The sequence below is a fragment of the Pollicipes pollicipes genome, unplaced genomic scaffold (genome assembly GCF_011947565.3).
Source record: "Pollicipes pollicipes isolate AB1234 unplaced genomic scaffold, Ppol_2.1 Scaffold_6138;HRSCAF=7277_pilon_pilon_pilon, whole genome shotgun sequence".
Taxonomy (NCBI): domain Eukaryota; kingdom Metazoa; phylum Arthropoda; class Thecostraca; order Pollicipedomorpha; family Pollicipedidae; genus Pollicipes; species Pollicipes pollicipes.
In genome coordinates, this window is record NW_023596818.1 from 9,959,648 (window position 1) to 9,983,875 (window position 24,228).

General features: G+C 53.1%; 1 protein-coding gene across 1 annotated transcript; it reads left to right on the forward strand.

Annotated features, from left to right (window-relative positions):
- Positions 1-11,951: 11,951 nt before the first annotated feature.
- Positions 11,952-23,138, forward strand: LOC119106175 (putative indole-3-acetic acid-amido synthetase GH3.12). Its single transcript, XM_037229784.1, has 5 exons — positions 11,952-12,047; positions 19,269-19,438; positions 20,168-21,513; positions 22,159-22,375; positions 22,889-23,138. The coding sequence occupies exons 1-5, from the start codon at positions 12,020-12,022 to the stop codon at positions 23,117-23,119; spliced, it is 1,992 nt and encodes a 663-aa protein (XP_037085679.1). The 5' UTR covers positions 11,952-12,019; the 3' UTR covers positions 23,120-23,138.
- The last annotated feature ends 1,090 nt before the right edge of the window (positions 23,139-24,228 follow it).

Below are 24,228 nucleotides of genomic sequence, written 5' to 3' on the forward strand. Positions count from 1 at the left end.
CCAAAAATACGCCAACAGACAGATTTCTATCCAGATTTTGACCACTCCCTTCCCAAAGATGGGGGGGTCTCAGCCCCCCCCCCCCCCTCCCAACTGGAGAGGAAACTGCTCCTCCGCGTCAGAGGGTCCGTCTCACAGCAGAAACTGTGTATCAAGGGTGGAAAGACATTGATCTCGCTCTGAGCCCATGCAATTTTGGTAAATTTTGGAGCTGACACCGACTCCACTCGGAAACAAGCATGAGTCCACCTGCAGCTGGATAAGCGTGGATTGAGGCTTCAGCATTGCCTTGCGGTCGAAATCAAAGGTCTTTGGAGATAAAGCCGACTCGCAGTACGCCAAATGTCTCCCTGTCGACTGTTGTATGCTGCCTTCCATATTCGTAGCATGTGAAGCAGTCGGCGTGCCAAAAACTCGGGTCGGCTAAATGGCGAACCACAAAATGGTGGCATTGAAGAATGGCGACATGCTAAAATCGCGGACCGCTCAATGGCGAATTACAAAACAGCAGCATGCCAAAATGTCTACGTGTTAGCAATGACGAACGGCTGACTGGCGAGCTGCAGAATGGCGATGTGTAAAAAGTCAGCTTGCTTAATTGATAGCCGGCTAACTGGTGAGCCACGAAACGCTGACGTTTGAATAAATGGCGACATGGGTAAATGGCGACATGCCCAAATTACGAAAAGCTTAATGGCCATAAGAAAAAAACAAACAAGCTGACAAGCTCAAGCGCTAGGTGCGAAAGCAGCACGTTCTCCTTGGCTGTATGGAATGAGGAATTCCTGTGCGATCTTTCGTGATCGCTGTGTCCGTACGATTCTCTTTACCGACAAACGATTCTTTTTTCCTTCCTTCCGCCTGGACAGAGTGACGCCTTTTTAGTTTTGTTCGTATTTTCATTATAGAGACTCGCATATATATCATAAATATGTTATTTTAATATTTGTAAGATGTCGTGTTCGGGAGGCACCTACACTGAGAGATATAATGAAGCTGAAACGGGCCCGAGACTTTGCTTCACCATAAACTCCTAGCTGCTAGCCGGCACCACCGGGCTGCGGCCCTGAACTCCAATTCGACCAGGCTATAGCGATTGTCACATCACATTCTATGACACCAAAATTGGTCATACAACTAAATCATCGGTTAAAAAGTTCCACAGCTTTAGCCAGCAATCTCCGAGCATTTGGGATCTTCACTGAAAGCTTGTAAACGGGCTTGCTCGAAACTCCGCATGTTCTCGTAAAATATTCTGACAAATGTTTGCCAAAAGACAAAACCCCAAACAGTCAGGAGCGGCGATAGAGTGATGTATATGTATTGAGAGAGAGAGAGAGAGGAGAGAGAGAGAGAGAGAGAGAGAGAGAGAGAGAGAGAGGAGAGAGAGAGAGAGAGAGAGGGAGAGAGAGAGAGAGAGAGAGAGAGAGAGAGAGGGAGAGAGAGAGGAGGAGAGAGAGAGAGAGAGATATATATATAATATATATATATATATATATATATATATAATATATATATATATATCTATGTCGATTGCGGTTACACCAATAGGAAGAGCACTGGCCCCACAACCAAAAGACCCCGATTTAAATCCCAGCGAGCATCAGTCGCTATATACATCACGGGGGCAGTCGGCTGCCCATTGCTGTCTGCTCGGGTCGCTGAGATCGGACATCAGTTCTGAAAACACGCTCCCAAACTATCGAATCTGCTGTTGCGCATGAGTGTACGTGCGCCTCATTTTGCATCGATTCGCATCTTTGCCTGTCCGATTGTCCGTTGTTTTCTGCGTCAAACTGTGTCGAATCTGTTTTGATGCAATATCGCTGTGCCCGACTACCCTCCAAGTTTCGTCAGACGTTTCGGTGGTTTTTGGTAAGTTACGAGTGCCGCGTTTCCGTGTTAAACTAATCGGCCACGTTTACGCGAGCCGACGGCGCTCCGGTGAACGGATCCGAACACAAATTGATTGCAATGATCCGCCCCTACTGGCACATTTTGCATTTCGCCATTTGGCCGATTCGGCTTTTTGGCTAGTCGACTTTTTTGCATGTCGCCATTCCACAGACAACATTTAGCGGCCGACAAAAAGACATTCGCCAAGTAAGCTTTTTGTTTTTTTCAGAGATTAAGGCCGATGGCCGTTGCGCCGCCAATCTCCGAGTGCCAATTAAGCCCCCGGCTTTAGGAGGAAAGGGGGCCAAATCTGGGGAGAAACGTGTTTGTTGGCATGTTTTGGGGGTAGGTTGGGTCTTTTCTATCTGTTCACCCCCCCCCCCCCCAAACTAATGTTGTGAAACTATGCCCCCGTGTTGTACACATTGCAGGCCACATTAATCTTGACAAGTGTAGGCAGCCCCCGCGTCAGAAAAGATAAGCCATGGCTCATCAGCTCCCAGCAGTTCCAGGTGGCGAGGAAGTCCGGTCGATTCCTCGGTCGAATTTTCGGGCTCCCACCCTCTGTTAGCGACCGATGGGGTAAGCTTGAATAAAATGAGCCGCACACACTCGCCGCCTGTGGTGCTTTCAAACGTATCCAGCTCACACATTTTCGTCACGTTGGTACTTGCGGAGTTACCTCGGCGAGGCTCCGCTCCGGTTTAGTTTGCGCGTCTCTGTAAGACATTCCTGTGGTCGTTCCTCGTATTGGCGCTGGCCTTCTCTAGAATAAACACCCTTCTCGTGTCTGTGGCCATGATGGCCTTTTCAGTTAGGCATAACGGACTGCTTCGGAGCGATAGAGCATGCCCTTGACCACAGCTGACGCAAGCAACTGCTTCTGCTTACCATCCGGGTACCAGTGTCATGCTTCCGTGCACCTTCCATACTCCGTATGCTGTCAGCACTTCAGTTACGTGACCACATGTGCGGGACTGGTACTTGCGACCATTTCTGCTAATCGTTGCGTAACCAGCGTCGATTGGTAAACATGATCGGTGTGACGATAGATGCTAGCTAGCCAAGTACGTGGATTGCTTACTGATTGGTGCAAGAAGAAAAACTGCAACATGGCAGGGCAAAAATACCCACGAAAATGTTGTATGGACATCAAAAGAGAAAGGGTCGAGAATGGTGCCCAGGTAGATCTGTAAGGATGGCAGGTCTATAAGGCATTTCATCAAGAAATAAGATGAAATAGTTAGCGATTTTTGAGGGCTTTTCAGGATATGGTCTCACGAAGCATACAAGCATGACGCTGATTTGTAGACAACAGAGTTGGTTTTTTAGTAGTGGCAAATCAACCCAATGACTTAAGCTTAGATAAACCGTGACCCTTGATCTCACCGCCACCAATCCCAGAAAGGCGGCCGGAATAAAAACCGCTACGTACACCTCAAGTGCACCTTTGGTTCTTGGAACTTGAATGTGGCACGATTGCATGCTTTGTGGAAGGGTCTCTCTGTCCAGAAAATTCGTTCAATTTAATCCGCATGTTTCGTGTTCACGCAACTTGCATCTTGGTACTGATCACCTTAGCCTTGGTAAGTGCAGGGCCCTAGCCCGTTACACATACCAAGATTGTTTACCCCTCCCTCCCTCGAGCCATTGTGCTCCCGTGTCACAGCAGATATTCCTTAAATTTGAAGCATAGTCCTTCAAAGGCTGCCAACTGGGAGCCTTCATGATAAACGGGTGCACCTCATCAGGAGCATTCCCTGCACCACACATTGGAACCGTCGGGTCACAATGTAGCTGCCCATCGACTGGCATGTATGTCACGATTCTGTCTGCAAATTTCTCCGTGCTGGCAGTTGTTGGTTGGCAACAATGGCGGAGGTGTGTGAACACTTGGTCACGGTCCACACGTGAGGTTAAGGTATGTACATCCCCTTTACCGGCTGGATTCGATGGAAGCCAATCGCCTAACGGCCTGTCTATCTTCAAGCGCATCACCGCACCAGACCGTGCCGTTTCAGCCTCCGCCATTGTGTTCCAAGGAAAGGGGGCCCAAAAGTTGAGTAAGCGCACCGCGCGAGTATGTGAACGTGAAACACCCCGAGTGGAATATCGTCACATCGTTGGCCGAGCACGGCTGTCGACCGCAAAAGCACGCACCCCATAACGGAGCGCATGCATGTAACCCGGGCTTGGGCTAGTCGTAACCTCTGTTTCACCTGTGCCTCTGATAACGTGATGACTGCAGAGGCCCGACTGACTGCACGCTGCACGTGTCACTGGTGGTGTCACTCCTGCTGCGATCCGTCGGCGCGATTTGGCGCAACACGCGGGAAAGCTTGGACACACACAGGCGCACACTTTAACATTGGATTCTGAAATTTTACGAGCGATAGTCATGCATGACATTGCGATTTATCGAAAACGTGCTAAGGACACGTTTTGTTCTTCCGTAAAATAACCGTTCCGCTGAAAGCGTGCAGAGCGGAGCCTTGCCCGTTCGTTTGTTCTATGAGCAACAGCTCGCATGCTCCTCCCTTGTTATGCATTATTTGAAGTAATTCATAAATTGGGCCAACTGCGACGGTCGGGGACCTGAAGCGCCTGCACAAGGTGGCTTTAAATCGCCAAAAGGTCTGCATACCGAGACTGATGAAGGTCAGTGGACCCAGATCACAGGTTTTTACAAATAAATCTATGCTAGCATAACCAAACAGAGCTGATCTGCAAACCAGAACACCCCGAGTCTTGTGACCTTTACCTGTCGTAGTTCCGCAGGCTTGCGACTACAGCAAGTTCATAGGCCCGGATGGCCCGCACGTGCTCGGGCTGGGAACAGCTGCAGGTCCCACGAGTGCATGTCAGCACGTAACCAATTTTCTTTCAAATAAGGTTGGTATTAAGGTATTCTTTCAAATATAAGGTATTCTTTCAAATAAAATTTCTTTCAAATAAGCTTTCAAATAAGAAACATGATTGGTAAACGCGAGCTATCAACCCTAGCCCCGATTTCAATATTTTTATTTTTCATTTTTCAATATGGAAAAATTCCAACGAATTCCAAAAAAAACAAGAGCGAAACGGACATCACCCGGACCCGGCCGGCGTTCAGACACTACTACTGATGCATGCTGTGCTTCCGGGGAGTGCCCGGCGCCATTCTGCGGGCGTCACTGTTTGGGAATCGGAATGCCCGGAACTGGGCGATGTCGGAGTGCCGGGGGCTGCCTGCGCGGCGCCCCGGTCGTGTTCCCACGGAGGCCGGGCAGGAATGTCGGGAGCGGCGACCAACTGCGCGGCTTTTGTTTGCCACACGACATGGCTGGGTACGTCAACAATCGTGGTGCAGACGGCACAAACGCGCGGAAATGGCGTAGAATCGAGCGTGAGCGTGCGTGTGCGTGTGTAAGGTAAAAGCAATGGTGTTTGGAACGAAAAAGCTGGCAGCTGTATCAAACGCGCTAACATCTGTCTGCAGTTCGCACCTGGCACTGCTCTGCTGAAGAAACACGAAGGGACTGACTCATGCGCTGGAAGGCCAGGAGTGAACGACCAAACCCCAAGGACCAACCGGACCGAAGAACAGATGGACGCAGTGGCCTGGTCTCAAGAACACCAGCTTTTCACTCACTTGATGCAGCTCAGGATGGTCAGGGCAATGGCAGTCTCCAAATCAAGCGTTCATCGGCATCTAGTGTCCAAGTAGATGAAGCATTGGCGGCTTTCAATTTCACCGATGTCTGGCGACATGGGGAAAAAGGAAATCCCTGGAAATGATCTTTTACCCGAAGACTGGCGGTGAAAAAGTCAACAACGTGATTTTCACCACAATGACCTCTCGCGTCGCCTGACCTGCCACCTCCTGCCCGTGGTCCCCCACATGCGAAGTATGTCCATGACCGCGATCTAACTCGATCTGACCTTACAGAAAACAGAGCCACCCTTGCTTACGCGAGAGGCCGGAAACTACAAATCGTGATTCGCATCGTGATTCGTGATTCACAAACGTCGTGATTCATGATTCACACACATCGTGATTCGTGATTCACACACACCGTGATTCGTGATTCACACACACCGTGATTCGTGATTCACAAACATCGTGACTCGTGATTCACACGCATCGTGGTTCGCATTCGCATACCTCGACTAACACCTACCCGGAGTTGGCACTCCTGTCCGCGTGCTCACACTTTTGAACCTGAGGTGATTTTGTAGGTCATGACCGGCGTCGCCTTCCCGGAAGAGCAGGGGCTCAGCCAGAATTTACGACGGAAGGGGGGGGGGACTACCATAATTTGCGACGGGGGCTAATCTTTAACGAGCGAGTCCCAGCCCCATTGACAGCACTTATGCACTGCGGACAGACTCACATACCCCACACAGGATGAAAAGTGCTGTGCCTAGCGTATCAAGCAGATATCGGTGCTGGTTTGCTGTGGTGCCGTTAACTATTGTTTCAGCTCCGTATCGCACCTACGTGCATACTCACCCGGCTATCCGCTAGCCTTGTTACTAAACTACGGCTGTTGGGCACGACATGTCCCCGTCCATGATCGTGTCCATGAGATTTTAAATCAACATGGTTTTCCTGATCACCAAATTCCGGAATTATATTGAGTAGTGTCGTGGTGAAAAGCTCGCACCTAACAGGGGGTGGGGGTTAAGTCGTATGACACCCTCCCCCCCCCCCCCCTCCCCAGGCAGCACCAGTGCGGAGGACATAGCCATATATCACCTTTGTGAGCTGAAAGTTTGAGTGTAAAATGTGAGGTCAACCTCTGTAACGAATGTATGAAAGAGTAAGAGACGTGAGTTGTTCAGTGCACTTGCGAGGAACATTCTTCACACAGATAAGACAGTAGTCAAAGTCTTATTCCTCTGAGAAAGAACCACAAGCTTTGCCAAATACCATTTGTTCCAAAATCGCGTCTGCTGTTCGTTTCGATAAAGGTATGTTGCCGAAATATCAACGCATCTATATTTTCATTCTCCTGGTTTATCGCCGACGAGTATGGTTAGTACTCCCGTCTTATCAAAGTGTGAGCGACTGCGAATTTCGATTTATCATTATGACCGTCGAGCTACCATCGTCAGGACATCCGCTGCAACACATATGTCATGTGTCATATTTTAAGTTAAGTTGTACCCCGATAGTGTCATATACTTGACGAAACGTCGAGATATAATGATCGCTTTTGGACAAGTTCTTTTCGAGTTTGTTCATGACGAGAGCAGCTCGGTGCGAGGTGTTGAAGGAAACCGAAACAAAGTAACAAATGCATATTACGCCGGCATATTCGAAAACAAATGTATGTTAAGAGGACTGCTATCCAAGTTTACGGGTGCATCGTTATGCACGCGTCTTTGCATATGTGTGTGGGTGTGGGTGTGGATGCGGGTGATGGTGTGTGGGTGCGTATGTTTAATTTTTGGTACTTCACGATGTTTTGAGCATATAAGTTATACGCACCTCATTTACTGGATTCGGCTGCGACGTGTGATGCGCTCTGACAGTACCCGGGGTCCCATCCCCACTCTGGTTCCCACGAATAGTTGCACACTGCTAACGCCATGTTGCCTGCATATCACCGGCGTGCATCCGCGATGAAACGATAGCGTCGGTGGGTGACGAGCGACGGGGCGCGCGGGCATACCCGACCTATGACCTGGTGCCGCTGCCGGCGGCCAGAACCGGCTCACAGTCGGCGGCGAGAACATTGCACCCAGCCGCGCCCTCGCCATCCCAGAGATGAAGCTGACCAAGCTGCCTCTGAGCGTGCTGGCCGCCCTGCTGCTGATGGTGGTGGCGGCCCAGGTGAGTCACTGCTGTGGTGTTACAAGCTGGGGCTCCCAGCCACCCGCTCACGGTGAGTCCTTTAGAGACAGTACAGCCAGGATTCGTCGGGATATATATCCGGGGTTGGTGCTTTGAACAGCTTTGCTCGCTGGTGACTTGTAGATCTTTGCATTGTTTTGTAGTGCGGTTTATTGCGGGAGAAGACGTTGATCACAAATGGTATTTGGCTTAGGCTGCCACCTTCATGTCATGGTCGCTCCGATGACACACGAGATGGCAAAGTGACGAAGCCTCGTAACAGTGCTGAAGACGTTCGGTGATTCGGAAATACATGACTGAATGAAATGCCGTGCCATCATGAGTGGAGGAACGTTTTGAAGTGGAAGTAGAGTGGAAGCAGACCCAGGGAGTTGGCAAGGAAAACTCAAATCAGTTGGATGCTCCCAACAATCTCTGAACGTCCCTTACTTATTTCAGATAAGCCTTTTGGCAGCATTTCAACCACTATTTCCATTGATAAGAAGTTTATCTACTGCTTTGTAACGTAACGTGCTGTGCACGATGTTATAACTACAATTTTTGTTTTCTGAGGCTGGTTGTTGAGGAGATCGGAAACACATCATGGATTAAAATACATCCACGTTTCTTCCAATTTGTGTTCTTACCGTATTACAGATGAGCTGAAATGGCATGACATGTAAATGACGCACCACCTTGTGTTAATGGGTGTGATGTTTAACCAGAAGTCGCCTGCTGCCGGGACGCGTGCACCATGTCTACATGGGCGGACGACGGTTGGTCAAATTCAGCCCGAGAGGGCTATTTCTCCGGCCACTGCTCGGGGCGGCAGTTCCCCGGCTGCCGTGGCCGAGAGGGCTCTGCCAGCCTCGCGCGTGCCTCGCTGACCCCTGCTCTGACCGGCAGTTCCCCGGCTGCCGTGGCCGAGAGGGTTCTGCCAGCCTCGCGCGTGCCTCGCTGACCCCTGCTCTGACCGGCAGTTCCCCGGCTGCCGCGGCCGAGCGGCCGTCTCCAGCTGGAGCGCACGTCGTCTACTGCAAACGTCCCCCAGCACGTCGTCATGGATGGCCGCCGACAGCGAGCTGATGCAGCAGATTGCCGACGACATGGATGCCAAGCAGAGCGAGGCGCTGTTCTTTGGAGGTGGATCGCGCATCAGGGAGATCTTGGCCGCCATATTATCGTGGTTCCGACGGGTTTTCGGAGGCGCTGCTGTGCCCCGAGCGGGAGGAGCTGCCCCTATGACAACACCGTCTGAGAGTGCTGCGGCCACCACCTCAGGTGCCACTGCAGTCCCGTGAAACTGACGTCGCCGCCGATCTTTCACTCATGGATGACGTTCGAGGGCAGTGCTATGCAGCGCGACGCAAGCGTCAGTGCAGAACGTTTGATTATTTCTGCAGCTTGGTCCTATCAAACTCTCTCGACGGTGTCCATCCGCGCACTTACGAAAGTCTGCTAATCCTCACCTGGGGTGAGGAATGCAACTGTCATGCTCTTCCAAACTCGATTTGAATACACTTTCTCCCAGTCTCATTCACAATTGTGTTCTTTATGGTGATTGTTGACGTACATGCAGTGACATGAATCACCTCTACCATGGAAGTTTTCCCTTACACTACACAAAAATTGCGCCTATACGGGTTTTTTTGTTTTAAAGGGAATGTTTCACAGTTGAAGGTACTGAAGCAAGCGTCAGATACGGTGAAACAAGCTCACTTATAACTGTTGGTATATTTTTTAAGTGGAAAAGACTGTTCTAGACAACAGAATTCTCTGATAATGAAATATGCTCCTCAATGCGCCATGGTTTGATTACCTCATCAAACCTTGCATAATACTGATGGAGAGCCAATTGACAGCCGTTGTATCTGGAAACCACGCTCAATAACCCCAGATATGAGCGCCTCTACAAATACATTTTTATTGACCTTGATCTTTACATGGCGTATGAAGTGGCAGGATTTTAGTGACGTCATTATGATGTCATGAAGGCCAAGGTGACTGAAATACGTCCCTCGTTTTACCTTTCTTCATTTTCTCGGGCGACTAGCTCGGAAATTAGAGGGGCTCAGGTTTTAAGAAGGGCAGCATTGTTAACAGCACCGAAAGGTCTTTAAGATGGCTTCTTCAGCTCAAAACCCCGTATAGATATGGAGCTCCTGGTAACTTGGCTCCTTGACTTGGTAAGCGCGGACAGCGCGGCCATTTTGCGTCGCGCTTACCACTTGTGTTGCGCGCAGCGTGCTTGCTGTCAACCATCAGCTATGGCTGGGGTGACTTATTTATTAGGAGCAGCGCATCTCGACTTGGTTATAAAGCTAACACATCCGAAAACATATACAAGGCGCTGGTTGCTTTACCCCTTGCTCAATAAGTTGTCCGTACACTCTGTGTTAATTAAAGGTCTTCCAACGTGTTGAAATTCAGTGGCATTTCTCATATGCATGCATATCTTACTTATATATAATACAAATAATAAGTATGCCAGATTATCCTAATATTCCTGGACCCAGCTGCCTACCAATGTGAGTTCCAACGACACGCACGCCCGACCTATCCCACTCCACGTGGACCCGCCAGCGTCGGCCGACGGCGTCTGTAGCGCCCCCCGGCCACGCCCCACGAGGTGCCCTCACGACCTGAACCGGAAACCAACCAATTGGCGCAGGGGTAGGCGATGACGGCACGGCCTACCCGGTCGGTCCTGCGCTCAGAGCGGTTCTGCGTGGTCACGGCGTGGTCGTCGGTGCTGATGTCCTGGTGTGCTGTTGGGTTTGTTGTTGCTGTTGGGTTCATCTGCAGCGCGCGGCGCGACGCCAGAACACCGTAATGGTTGCAATGATTGGAATGCAACGGAACGTGTTTTTACTCTCGCCGTTGGCCCCAGTTCGTGCAAAGTTGTGTTGTCATTCACGGCCGACCACGTCTGCTGATAAGTCTTAGTTGCTCTCACCCTGCGCCGCAAAACTGGATAACAAGGAAAAACTAAAGCCGCTGTCCATGTCCACATCAGTTTGCTGGCAGCGAGTGAGTTCTTTGGCGCGGCTAGCTTCCAGTGTGCATGTTGATTGCAAACGGCCGGCTATACACATGGCTAATGGAACACCACGTGCGAGCGTGTTCACTCCTACGCCCGTGACCCTGGCATGCGAGGCTTCTGCCTAATCAGCTTGAATAAACCCGCAGCACATGGCTGCTTCCAGTTTGTTTAAAGAAAACTGTTAGGCCCGTGGGTGTCCTTCCAGCCGTCGGTGGGCCTTTCAAATGAGCAAATGTTGCCAATGGTTTAGTGAAAGTGGATGCACGCGGCTACTTTGAAAAGATTTCGTCTCGTTAGATATGCTAGGTGGTTTCTTTATCAAGTGAATACCTTCGGACTTGATGTGGCTGTTTGTGTTTGTGTGTGACAGTTTGTGAACCCCTGCTAGTTTTTTTCAACACCAGGTTAGACACGGCACAATCTCATGGTCTCATCATTTATATTTCTTCGCTGTGGGGGAAATCCATAAATGTAATTCAGAAATAAACTACACGAACAGGGGTTTTGTGCAACCCATGTCCAGCCCAAGCCTGACAGCACCGGTTCAGGCGACGCGCAGTAGCTCTAAAAACCTGCCATCGGTTACCATGGGCGTGAAAAAGCATGTTTAAGTGGGACGGGGAGGCAAGCCACCAAAGATGTACTTACCGGGATCTAAAACGTTTAATTTTTGAATAATTTGCTATGCCCGCGGTCCGGAATGTTCGGGCTCAAATGCCTTGCGAGCCGTCACACTTAGAATTTGCCCCAGGCCCACGGCTCCCGAGCCACGAGCAGCACCCCTCAAGATACGGAATGGATCCTCCCGCACCTGCATTCAACCCGCACAAACGGGCTTCGGCGCCGCTCGAGCACCGGCACGCACCAGCTCGTGCAACGCGTGCTGAGGTCGGGACCGATGCGAAAGGGATCCGGCATGGCGGCTTACCGAAGTCTTGCACCTCTTCTCGGACTGAGGCGCTCCCTTTGCATCTCTACGCGAGGTGGGACGCGCCCACGGGCAGCCGCGCCGGCCGAGTGGGGTCGCGGCGCAGCCCAGCCGCCGCTGCGGTCCGGCCGGGTGCCGCGGCCTCCTGTCGCGAAGTGGCGGTGCTGCGGCCGGCCGCGCGGGCCGGGGGCGCGGCCGGGGTTCAACCCGCCCGGTGGCGGGCGCCCTGCAGTCGGGGCCGGCCTGCGAGACGCGCCGGCGTCGGCGGGAACCACCGCCGGACGGGAGCTGACGCGGCTTCCGGCAGCAGTCAGCCCACGAGCACGACGGCGCCATGGCGGCTCTGATGGTGGCGGCCACCGGTGAGTAGAGCTACGCTCTGAGCAGATCTTTGATCTCGGAAGTGGATCTGGCGGCTGCAAAATACTGGGCTCTGAATCTGCTATTATACTAAAGCAACAACGTGTGTGTGTCCACCACCGATTCTTTAGGATCAGGCTAAGTGGTCAGGACTTTTTTAGTGAGATTTTCGCGCAACGAAGGGCTGCTGTCAGAGTGCACCTGTGTGCAAAAAATAATTCTGCATTTCGCAAAATAAGCGCGCGGTGGGCGCCAAAATGTTGCGAAATTCCTGAAAGTTTATCATAAGTGACGCAAGTTTCACGACCACCGCCCGGCGGCCCGACACGCGTGCACTCCCGCAGCCATGTCTTGAAAACAAAGGGTCGCAACGACATGAAAATTACATTGCTAGATAGACAATCGCATGAGCCATCGGATGCTGGTAAGCGTGTGGTGCCCCAATGCACGTGGCGTGTGCACACTTGTTTGCAAAGATGAAACGGACCGTTTACGACAGGCTTTTACCTTTTGGGATACATCTCATTACCCAGTGCGAATGCAGGCATGCACTTTGTTTCTTGACATTGTTAATTTCTGCAGTCACAATTTTACCGTGCATTCCGAGTTTTTGTAACGCACCGTTGCGCTGCAAATTGCAAGAGAAGTTGCGAGCGGCACAATTTTAGAGTCAGCGCTGAATACAAGCCTCTACCGTCAAAACTATTCATAATTCAGTGTTGAAAACTACGTCAGCTTGTTTGCCAATTCGTTTTGCCTATTCACCACCCTTTTGTATATAATATTTCTTAATATTCCGCTCGCAAATGAGCCTAGGGTAATTGGTTGCGTAACGGCTATTTTATGCCGCTACCGAACGGTGCTACCCGTCTCCCGGTAGCTTAACATGTGATACACACGTGACATGTCACTGTATTTCAACGCCTCCGACCGATTACGCCATCTCGCAACGATATCTCGACAACAACAGGTTGGAGCGAACCGAGAGTGGCACGAAAAATGAGCCAAATGGTGCGGTCGCACGTCTTACGTGCCACGTGCACGAAGATGAACTTTGCTCTGTTCCACGGGTCTACGCGTTCTGTGCCACATCTCGACACCCAGGACACGGACGCACTCGGGGGTGGCAGACTTTGACAAGGAAAGGAGCGGGCAAGATGGGCAATTATTGGTCACACGTTTCACGTGTCATGGCGCTTACGTGTTGAACTATAGATTTGGCTATTTTCGATGGTTGCACACGTTTTTTCGACGGCGCAACGCCCACGTCATGAAGCGAACCGAGAGAAGCGCGTTTCGATACGGTATCAAATGGAAAAGTGTGCCCTTCGGAACGGTTCGGTGCCACGCACAATGTGTCACATGCAGGATTTTAAAGTCTACGCCCATTTTCCAGATTCGCACCGCATCTCGGCGGTAAGTTACGAAGCGATTCGGGTGTGGCATGTGTCAATAGCGAATTGAATGGGCCATTGGATGGCATCGAGTTTTGGTCACATGGGTCACGTGTAGCGATCACACGAGCGGGCAAGATGGATTTTCGGTTTTCAACGACCGCTCACGTTTCTTGTCTCATTTTTGGCACCCATGGTCTAGGGCGACGCAGGAATGGCATGCTTTGATGAGGAATATAACGGGCAATCCTATATATGATATATGATTGCCCGTTGATATATACGCTATAACGGGTATATGTGACAATCATCGGTCACACGCTGGCGTCGCGTCACATATCATGGCGTACGTGTCACGTATCATGGCGTACGTGTCACGTATCATGGCGTACGTGTCACGTATCATGGCGTACGTGTCACGTATCATGGCGTACGTGTCACGTATCATGGCGTACGTGTCACGTATCATGGCGTACGTGTCACGTATCATGGCGTACGTGTCACGTATCATGGCGTACGTGTCACGTATCATGGCGTACGTGTCACGTATCATGGCGTACGTGACACGTATCATAGCGCACGTTGAGCTTGCTATTTTCGACGGTTCTGAACTTATTTGCGACAGCTCAGCACCCAGGGCACGAAGAGACTCGAGAACGGCATGCTTCAATAAACAATCTAACGTGCAATCGCGTGATATAAGACGTGAGGTCGCATGAGTCACGTTTCACGTGCACGCTAGCTGTAAAGATGCTCTTTGCTCATTCCGTCGGTGTTTACGCTTCACGCCACGACTCCGCACTCAGGGCATGTGACGATACGCGACTGGCATGCTACGACAAGGATTTAACAGACGGTCGTGCGTTTCTATGTGTGCGTACGCACTGGTAACGTGTCACACTTACGTCCTCCAGAAATGAATTTGCCATTTTTGACAGGTTTATCGATGTTGTATCACATCTCCGTACCCAGGGCGCGGACCAACTCAAGAGTGGCATGCATTGATAGGGAATCGAACGGGCAATCACGTGGTATAATTCTCCATGTCACACGAGCTGTGTGTCACGCGTGCACGAGCGAGCAAGATGAATTTGGCCATTTCCGACCGTCTTTTACGTGTTCCGCGATACCGCGTCAACCAAGACACCTAGAGCCGGAAATCAAACTGCAAAAGATAAATAATCTAAAAGTGCAGCTTCTTCGACTTAGCGCAGCAAAGCAAGCGTGCAAATGCTTGTTGACTGTCTACAACGGCTTTTTCGCGTGTCGGACACCATCGGACGCGCGCCAAAAATATATTTAAAGGAGGTGTTCCGCGTTTGAAGATATTGAAGGAAATATCAGATATGATGATATCATTTCTCTTGTAGCTATTGGTATACATTGAAGTAGAAAAGGCTGCTCTAGATAACGCAGTTTCTCGGCTTAGTGCACATGCCCCTCAATACGTCATTGTTTGATTGCGTTATCGTACCTTGCACAACATTGTTTAAGAGCCAACTGACGTTCGGTCTGCCTAGAAATAGTGCTCACGAACACCAGATATGAACGATTCGTGAATGATCTTTTTCTTTGTTTTAATCGCCATTGGTTGATGGCATGTCAGAACTTGAATGACGTGATTATGGCGTCATGGATGCCTGAGTGACCTTGAAAAGTCTCCCTAAAAAAGTGTGCACATCTTCGCGGGCGTGTAGCTCAGAAACTAGAGGGGTTTAGGTCTAAAGAAGGACAGGCTGTGAGCTGCACCGAATGAGCTTCAAGATGGCTGTTTCAGTTCAAAGACCCATACAAATGTGGAACACTCCATTTAAAAGCATTACCTGCAAATTGATCACGTCATTTGTCATGGAAATTATTCGCCCTCTACTTATTAGACAAAGGAAAGTCGGAACGCAGAAAATGTCCAGAATTTCGCATGCAGTGCAATTGACATGCAATAAATACTAAAACAGCTTAAGGTGGTGCCAAAGCTTCTTAGTCCGGTTAAAAGGCGTAACGTGAACCAGGAGATGCTTAATTGTGAAGTAGAGACAGCTTGTTCGTTGTCTTTTACGTCATAAAATCCAGATGTCAGCCTAAATTACCTTAGCTACACAGAAAATTCCAGAACGGATGTCCAGTATGGCTGTGCAGGATAAGGCGGGAGAGGTTAGCGCAACATGTGTGGAGCGACGATTACCGTCGAGAAGAACGACCAATTCAGAAAAGTCACGCGCATCGGAAACGTTTTCGACGCGAGGTTACAGCCTGGGGCTACACGCGCGCTTTTGACACGCGCCAAAAACGCCTGTTTAAACAGACGATAGGTGTATAACCTTGGAGTGTAGCCATCTGGTGCTGTTATTCAACAGGCAGGCCTGTCGTAAACAAACATATCGTATTTCGATCCGCAGAACCGCGCCGCAGTTCCGCGTCACCACACACGGTATGAACATGTTGAGATACTTAGCTGGTTCGCTATCGGGGAGACCAGAGACGTAACCAAGGGGAGGGGAGGGGGAGCGGAAGCAAAAGAGGCTAAACCTACCCTCGCCCGAGCCAGTCCAAAATCCAAAGAAGAGACAAATAAAAATCAAAATCAGATCAAATCAGATAACCTCAAGGTTTTCCTGAACGTCGACCCGCTGCGTTCCGGACATTGCCAGAGAAAGATGAAACAGTATGAAACCGCTGACAATCAAGAACACCACGTCGAACATTGCCTGAAGCTTTGCGCAGGCTGCGGAGGCCGGGGTAACTCATAAGCGAAAATTGACATACTGCGTGCCAGGACTCCCCCGGATGATGGCGACGTCGCGGCGTCTCGAGGCAGCCATGACCCGAGGTCGGCTGAGGGGGCAAAATGGCGAGCAGAACCTGGCTAGAGGGGTCAGAACCCTCCCCCAGCATGGGCAGTGGGCCACCAAGACGGCGCTCGATCCGCCAGTAACTTCGTTTTTCACATGCATACGTTGCAGTTTCTGTTGCTCGGGCTGTGGTTGGGCGATGCTATTTTCTCCCTACATCCACTGCCTTTTTTGGGTACTGAGTGGTAGTTTTTTAGACTTTGCCGCCTGAGGACACCTTTACATGCTGACTTAGTAAAGCATTGTGCACCTCAGGTACAGCCAAGTGGCGGGGGGGGAGGGGGGGTGTAATGACCCCCCCCATGCCTCCTTAGACCCGCGTTTTTCATTTTTCGCCATAGATCGCTCGCAAGAGAACCTTTAAACCCGCGTGATGCGTTCTCACTGAGCTCCGACCTCCCTTAAGAAAGCCCCGGCTCCGCTTCTGATAGCGCACGTCCTGAAACTCGAACTTAAGAATTCTGGATTACGAGATCACTCACAAACGGCAACTAAGCCTTAGGCTGGGCAGAGACCCCTGGACTCCTCTGGTTCTTCCTTGTGGCGGTGTCGGACTGCTCGCCCCCGCCCAGTAATGACGCGACTGGCTGCAATGCCTTGTGGCGTTGTACGTTGTCTTGGCACGTTGGCATAACCGATGTCATCAACCAACATCACGACTCCGGCCTTCACGGGGGCTGGTATCGATCTGCACAGCACCAGCCTCCGCCTCCGCAGTGAACCCCCCGCCTCCGCAGTGACCCCTCCGCCTCCGCAGTGAACCCTCCGCCTCCGTAGTGACCCCTCCGCCTCCGTAGTGACCCCTCCTCCTCCGTAGTGACCCCTTCGCCTCTGCTGTGAACCCTCCGCCTCCGTAGTGACCCCTCCGCCTCCGCAATGAACCCTCCGCCTCCGCAGTGACCCCTCCGCCTCCGCAGTGACCCCTCCGTGTCCCGTGATCCCGTGCCGCGCCAGCGACGGGGCCGTGTATGCAGACGCGTGTTGCTGGGCGGGCGGCACGCCGACCTCCGTGACCTGAGATCCGCCTCGCTCGCGTCGCAAAAGCGCCCGCCTGCGTCGCAAACAGGCTCCAGGCGGGATGTGGTGCCCGCCGCATGCCGGAAAGCTTGCGTGGGTCCGTACTACTACTATTCCAATGACTCCGAATAATGTACCCGTGCTTGAACAGCCAAGCAGCCAGATATCGCCCCAGCCCTCGTCAAGTAGGGCCTTAAGAAGTGGTTCTGAGCCTCCTGTCCGTCCTGTCAGTTCTGATCGTCCGTTCTGAGAGTCAGGTGCTGGCTGCGTTTCCGTACCGCGCTCTGCAGGGCCCGTTCAGCATGCCCATCTGTCCCTTCAACGATGCCCCGTTGTGCCCCGAAGAGCCAGCCGGAGACTGAGCTGGGTCGGCCCTGAAGCTGAAGGTCAAGTGCCAGCAGCGGCTAGTTTTCACGCCGGACGGCTATCGAGCCCCAGACGGGCTTGTGTTTGCCTCTCACGTCGATGTGACATGCTTCAAACGGTGACATTCGACGCATTTGGACGTCACGAATCGTTTATCGTGCGAAATCGCTTTCCGCCAAACTGTTAGCTGAGTAAGCTCTGAAGCACGGACCGCGCAGCCCGGCACCGCCCTTTCGCAGCGAAACCACAGCACTGGCCGATTTCGAAAACTGATCGCTGCATGATTGCCGCGGTGTCCATGCACTCAGCGCTCCGACTGCGCTACTGCAGTGGTGTAGTGGCAGTGCACTGCGGCAAATGCAATCCCGGCAATAAGGATAGAGCACATCCCTCGGGCAGCTGTCCAGCAGGGCATTTAATTCTCCTGCCACGCGAAACATAACGGCGTCAACAGTAACTCACTCTGGCCTTCACTGGTAAGCGTTTACGACGTTGCACAAGGATAATCAGATACTGTGCCCTGCAGGGCACAGTGCCCCGTGCTGTTAGTGCGAATTCCGGAGCCGGAATACTTGGACCTTGATTCAGCGATACCGCCGGCCTGGGCTGTGTGAAATGGCGGCCAATGCGCGACATTGACTTTCTCCTTCTTTGATATTTTTAACGTTTTGCTCTTGTTGTTTGTGGTTGCAGATCAAAGCCAGTGAAAGAGGTAGATTCCAATTACCGTTTAGTAAATGAGATCCTCACTTCTTCAGAAAAAGGTCTCATTCTCGCCGTCTCACACGTTTCATTGCCGACACAGCGGACTGATCTTTCTGAGATAGCTGACATTGGGCTGTGGTCCACGTTGCCATGTTTGGCCCACTCGATATGCATCAATGGTGGTGACATTCACTCATCCATACCTAAGTTCTGGCAAACAGATGCTGTTTTCCACTTCAAAAAGTCTGTAAACACACCCACATTCCGCCTTATCCACGCTGATCGCCGCCCCCGAACTGTCACCACCCACATCCAAGGTTGAGTAGGCTGAGACCTGAGACCTGGGAGGTGGTCCTAAGGATCCTAGAGCCCCTCCCGCGAATCATTTGAGGGTTGCAGGTTACCTTTAAGGCCGGAAAGCTACCTTAAAATTCAAGACATTTTCCCCAAAATAGTGGGTCCTATTGCAACGTTTAAGGTCGCATGAAACCGTAACCGTAACTATAATTACAAAAGAAAAAGAAACCGAATGAAAGGCCAACCGTTTAAAATGGCACGAAGCCGAAGTCAGCTGTGGAAATGACTCGATCCGAAGCCCAACCCCAAAACAATACGAGGGAACCTACAGCTTGGTGAAATCGAGACCGAAGCTGACTTTGTTCCCATGACTGACGCCTGTCAGTGAGAGTTCACTGTGTGATACGTGACGTCAAGCTGCCCAGCTGATCAGTGCGCTGATCAGCTGGGCAATGCGCTGATCAGTGCGCTGATCAGCTGGGCAGCGCGCTGATCAGTGCGCCGATCAGCTGGGCAGCCGATCAGCTGACTCAGGACTAGTATTGAGTTGCCTTCCTTGAACTGAGCCAGAGCCACCCTCCACGCTGTTCTGCAGTGGGCCTGGCGATCGTGCTGTACCTGCTGGGGGACTTCCTGCGGCGGGAGCGGTCCTCCCAGCTGTCACTCGGCCGCCAGCTGCGGATATACGCTGTATTGAGAATAATGGATCTTGTCGCCCTATACTACGGCTGGCGCTTCGAGCAGACTACACGGAACTTCATGGAGGTACGTGGCCACCGTCGACCCGCGTGTAGACTGAGACAGTCGCTTGCCTCTGAGGCTGAGCTTCCAGATGCGAGAGGTGCGTTTATAATCAGACTCTGGCTGTGAAAAATCCGTGGACGGATTCAGTGATGAGTAGCGTGGCGATGGGAGAGAGTATTCGCGGCGACATGTTTTCTCAGCGGACTGTAATTCTTAAATGGATTCCGTCATGCTGTGCATATCGCCGAGGCAGCTGATTCATCATGTGTGCTGTTTGACGGAGCGAAGGCATCATCTATCAGTGTTTATAACTGCTGTGTGTCGTCGTTTCTGTTCCGCGAACTGCCGGGGTGGCACGGCCGTATTGTGGCGCCCTCCGAAAGCGACGAAGATTAAAGTCAAAACGAATGAATGGTAATCACGTCAACACCACGTGTCAACATGCGGGGAACTTTCCTGTTAAAGGCACGCGGTCGTATCCCCAACGTTTCATATTACGTCATATGACGGCATGACGTCATCCCCAACGATGATGTCAGGCCTTTCACTCTTTCGATGGTGTCGTTGTATCGAAAGAATGAAATCACAAAGCCCCTTTGAATTTCTACAAAGCTTCAACATGGGCTCTTGTCTTGATCAAACCTATCCCCAAACCGCGACGCTCTAGCGCGAAACTTCTCCGCGGCGACCACCGCACCAGCCGCGCACCAGCACCACCGCGTCCCACCGCAGCAGCCGCGACCGTTTCAGGAGCAGCGGCAGCTGATCGAGCGCACTCTGCGCGTGAACGCCGGCACGGAGTACGGTCGGGACCACCAGCTGGCCGCCATGCGATCGCTGGAAGACTTCCGCGCCCGCCACCCCGTCACCGAGTACCGGCACTACGCGCGCTACATCGCCGCCGCCGAGCGTGGTCAGGAGGACGCCCTGCTCGCCGACGACGACGTGCTGTTGTTCGGGGTGTCGTCGGGCACCACCGGCGGCAACAAGCACGTGCCGGTGTGCCGCCGCGAGATCAGGCATTTCTTAGGCGTGACGGCCGGCGTGTTTGCGCCAGCCGAGTGGCGCTTCGGCGGCGGCGCCATCGGTAGGACGCTGGGCATCACGTCCCGGCCCAGCTCGGCCGTCAGCGCCTCCGGCAAGCCCATCTGCTCTCTGGCGCTGATGCTGCAGCGGTCGCCGCTGTCGCAGCTGCGCGCCGCCACGCCCGCCTGCGTCGAGGAGGTTCACTCGGAAGTGGCCGCCGTCTACCTGGCGCTGCTGTTCGCGCTGCTGGACCCGCAGCTGCACGGTATGTTCTGCAACTTCATCCAGCATTTCCTGTCGGCGATGCACACGCTCGAGCGGCATTGGCCTACGCTGGTGGCCGAGCTGGCCGCTGGTCACGTCGGCGACCACCTGCTCCTGCCGCCTGACTTGCTGGCGCGCGTCAACACGCACCTGGCTCCGGCTCCGCGCCGCGCCGCCGAGCTGCGCGCGCACTTCGGGCGCGGCTTCGAGATGATCGTTGCGCGCGTGTGGCCGCGTCTGCGCTTCGTGCAGGCGGCGCGTGGCGGCCTGGCCGGCGCCACGTACACGCGGCTGGCGCGGCGCTACCTGGGCGAGGTCCCGGTGCTGGACGTGGCCTACTGCAGCACGGAAGCGCGGCTTGGGATCAATCTGGCGCCGGCCGCCGCCGTGCCCACGTTCACGCTGCTCGGCCGCGCCACGCTGTTCGAGTTTCTGCCGGTGGAGGACCAGCGGCAGGATCGGCGCGACCGAGAACAGTGGGACCAGCAGGAACAGGGGGACCAGCGGGACGAGCGGGACCAGCAGGACAAGGAAGACCAGCGGGAAGAGCAGAACCAACAGAAACAGCGAAACCAGCAGGACCAACAGGACCAACAGGAGCAGCAGGAGCAGCAGGACCAGCAGGACCAGCAGGACCAGTGGGATCCGCTGGCTGCGCGGCTGCTGCTGGCTGACCAGGTCCGCGTGGGCGCCGAATACGAGCTGGTGGTCACCAACGCCACCGGTCTCTACCGCTACAGGATTGGGGACGTGGTGCGGGTGTGCGGCTTCCACAACCAGGCACCGGTGGTGGAGTTCCGCTACAGGTCAGGGGCGGCGGTGCAGGCCGGTCAGGGCTGACGGTGAGGCGAGGGTGCGGACTGGTCTAGCATAAATCATAACGGAGGCTTGGAATCGTGGACGGGTAGTAGCAACTGGTAACTGTCCAGGACGTTTCCGAGGCTACATACGGCTTCAATGCAATTACCTGCTCTTGGTACGGGTACCTTGGCTGAACGGACTGACAGCTCGCCAGGCCTGGACTGAACGCGACAGTCGCATTTAGCACTCGAATAACTTCGAAAGCCGTCTCGGTCCCTTCTGCGCTCTCCCGGGGTCTGGCTGACGGCGGCTGTCACTCACGACCGTTGCTGCTCGAACTGTGCAGACATTCTGTGTGGTACTGCCGGGCTAGGAGACGCCATTGGACGCGTGGCCCTCTAGGCCGGTGACGTCAATTACATGGGCGGAGCCTCACGTCCCCCTGGGTCTTTGGTTCTCCATTGTATGCCACCTCCCAATACGACGCTTTAATGACCCCTCTAAAAATGCTTTCTACAAGTTGTTAGTGTGACCAGAGATTTTAGAGGGGATTTGGTCCTTGAATTTGGCCTCAGCGAATTTTATAAAGCTCGCCCCCCCCCCCCCCCCTCTCTCTCCGCCCACTGACGCCTGCCCTCTGCTGCCGGCAGGGCGGGTCAGCTTCTGAGTGTGAAAGGTGAAAAGGTGTCGGAGCGGGCGCTGTTCAAGGCGATGGAGGCGGCCGCCGCCAGCTGGCCCGACACCACGCTGGTCGAATTCACCGCCGCCGAGAGCCTGATCGACCCGACATCTAGCGGCTCCGCGCCATACTACCTCTTTTTCCTGGCCACGACTGGCTCGGCGTTGACCAAGGAGCAGACGGCCATGGTTTGTAATCGCTGGGTGGACAACGTATGGGCACACATTTCACGTGCACGTTGGTCGGCATCTCCTGTGAATTTTGGGGGCTGGGCTACCGCGATGATATCGACGATGTTTTTGGAGACATCCTTTAATTCGGTCGACAATGACAAGCACACGTCTACCACGAACGCACCTGAATTTACGCGCGAGTTTTGCGACTTGCGACAACCATCTGAACTTACGCAAGTCGGTAAGCGCATTTACGAGGAACGCTATTTGCATAGATAAGACAGTAGTAATAACGTTATTCACTTCTGCTTTTCGTTCCGATTAAGGCATGTTGCCGAACTATCAACACATCTACATCTCCATTCTCCTGTTTTTTGTTGTTTTTTTTTTTGCTCCGAGGAATAAGACTATCACTTCTGTCTTACCACTTCAGTTTCTACGCAGCAGACTAGAGCAATCTGCCTCGAGCGCCGTGTTCACCTGTCCCTATGCCCAACATCGCTGAGGCCGCCCGTGCCTCCGGCCCAGGTGGACACGTGCCTGCAACGCACGCTGGAGAACTACCGCCGCTACCGCGCCTCGGAGTCCATCGGGCCGGCGCGCGTGCGCCAGGTGGCGTCGGGCGCCTTCCAGCGCCTGCGCCAGGCGATGACCGCGCGCAGCCAGGCGCACTGGAGCCAGATGAAGACCCCGCGCGTGCTGCGTCGGACCGAGGACGTGGCGCTGATGCTGGCGCAAGCGCTGCCCGACGACGTGTGACACCGAGCTGGGGCCACGACGGGCGGGGCACGCCGCGGGCGGGGACGACGGCCTGCTCACTGGGTAGGGGGGGGGGGGGGCGGTGGGGACGGGGCGGGTGGGGCGGGAGGCTCCGACTAGCAACTGGGTGCGTGGCGGGGACGTCAGGAGCCGTCTCAACCGCGTAGCGATGATAAAACAGATATGCCGGCATGAAATCCCAAAACTGTACACAGCAGTGACGCTTGGCTGCAATGTCCTTAGTGCTGCAGAAAAAGGGAAGCTTACAACCAAGCTTTGGAGGTTCCCTGACTCCTGCTCCAGCACGCGAGTGGCGTGCCGCGTGATATTGGGCTAGACTTTGGTCTGGACACCGAGCAGATTAAGTGGCCGGATGGCACTCGAATGGCGAAAGCTCTGAGCGTAATGAGCGGCGTAATTCTTTACGAAGTTTATCGAGATGCCGTGTTTCACGATCATATGTACGAATATATCGCGAATTACATGCTCGCGAGGTGTTGAATTTTAACAAAAAATGCGAATCTACGTGTAGCACTACTCCCTGTGAATCAACAGCACCGCCCTGCACGTGTAGTCACTATCCAAAGCTAAACCTAGGAAACCATACAAGATGACGCCCCTGAAGCTGATTAGCCTAGCAGCCATGTAATAATCGAGGGGTTCGTAAAGAGCTCCAGGAACCAGCGCCGCTCCGGGCCGGCCTCCACGACCTAGAGGAGGCTCGAGCCAACTGTGTGCTTGAACCACGCCGACCACTGGGCTTCCGTGAGAGCGTTCGGTAGCGGCCTTTAGGTCCAGGTTCAGGTTCAAGTTCAAAAGTGCCCACCGGATTGACTATGGACGGCAAAACACCGATGCGGGCGCGGATAATTCCGAAGGGTTTGCTGGATTGATGGCTTACAGAGCGGTCTGAATCTCAGCTTCGGGTCACGCACCTTCCGTAGAAATCCAGGGCGCAGAAAACGACCACCGGACCCGAGCCAACATCGGTGATTCGTGGCCCGGTAGGAAAAATCACTGACGCGACGCGTGCACTGAAATGAAAGGTGTGATCAAAGTCTCTAGTCGTCGTTTTGTCTTGTGCTCATCCGGGACTTGTCACTGTTCTA

What these genes read in the sequence shown, in the direction of transcription:
- LOC119106175 (XM_037229784.1), top strand. Translation starts at nt 12,020, where the DNA reads ATGGCGGCTCTGATGGTGGCGGCCACCG. An exon ending in CTACACGGAACTTCATGGAG is followed by an intron (nt 19,439 to 20,167) that starts GTACGTGGCCAC and finishes CGACCGTTTCAG; the next exon opens with GAGCAGCGGCAGCTGATCGA. An exon ending in GTGGTGGAGTTCCGCTACAG is followed by an intron (nt 21,514 to 22,158) that starts GTCAGGGGCGGC and finishes TGCTGCCGGCAG; the next exon opens with GGCGGGTCAGCTTCTGAGTG.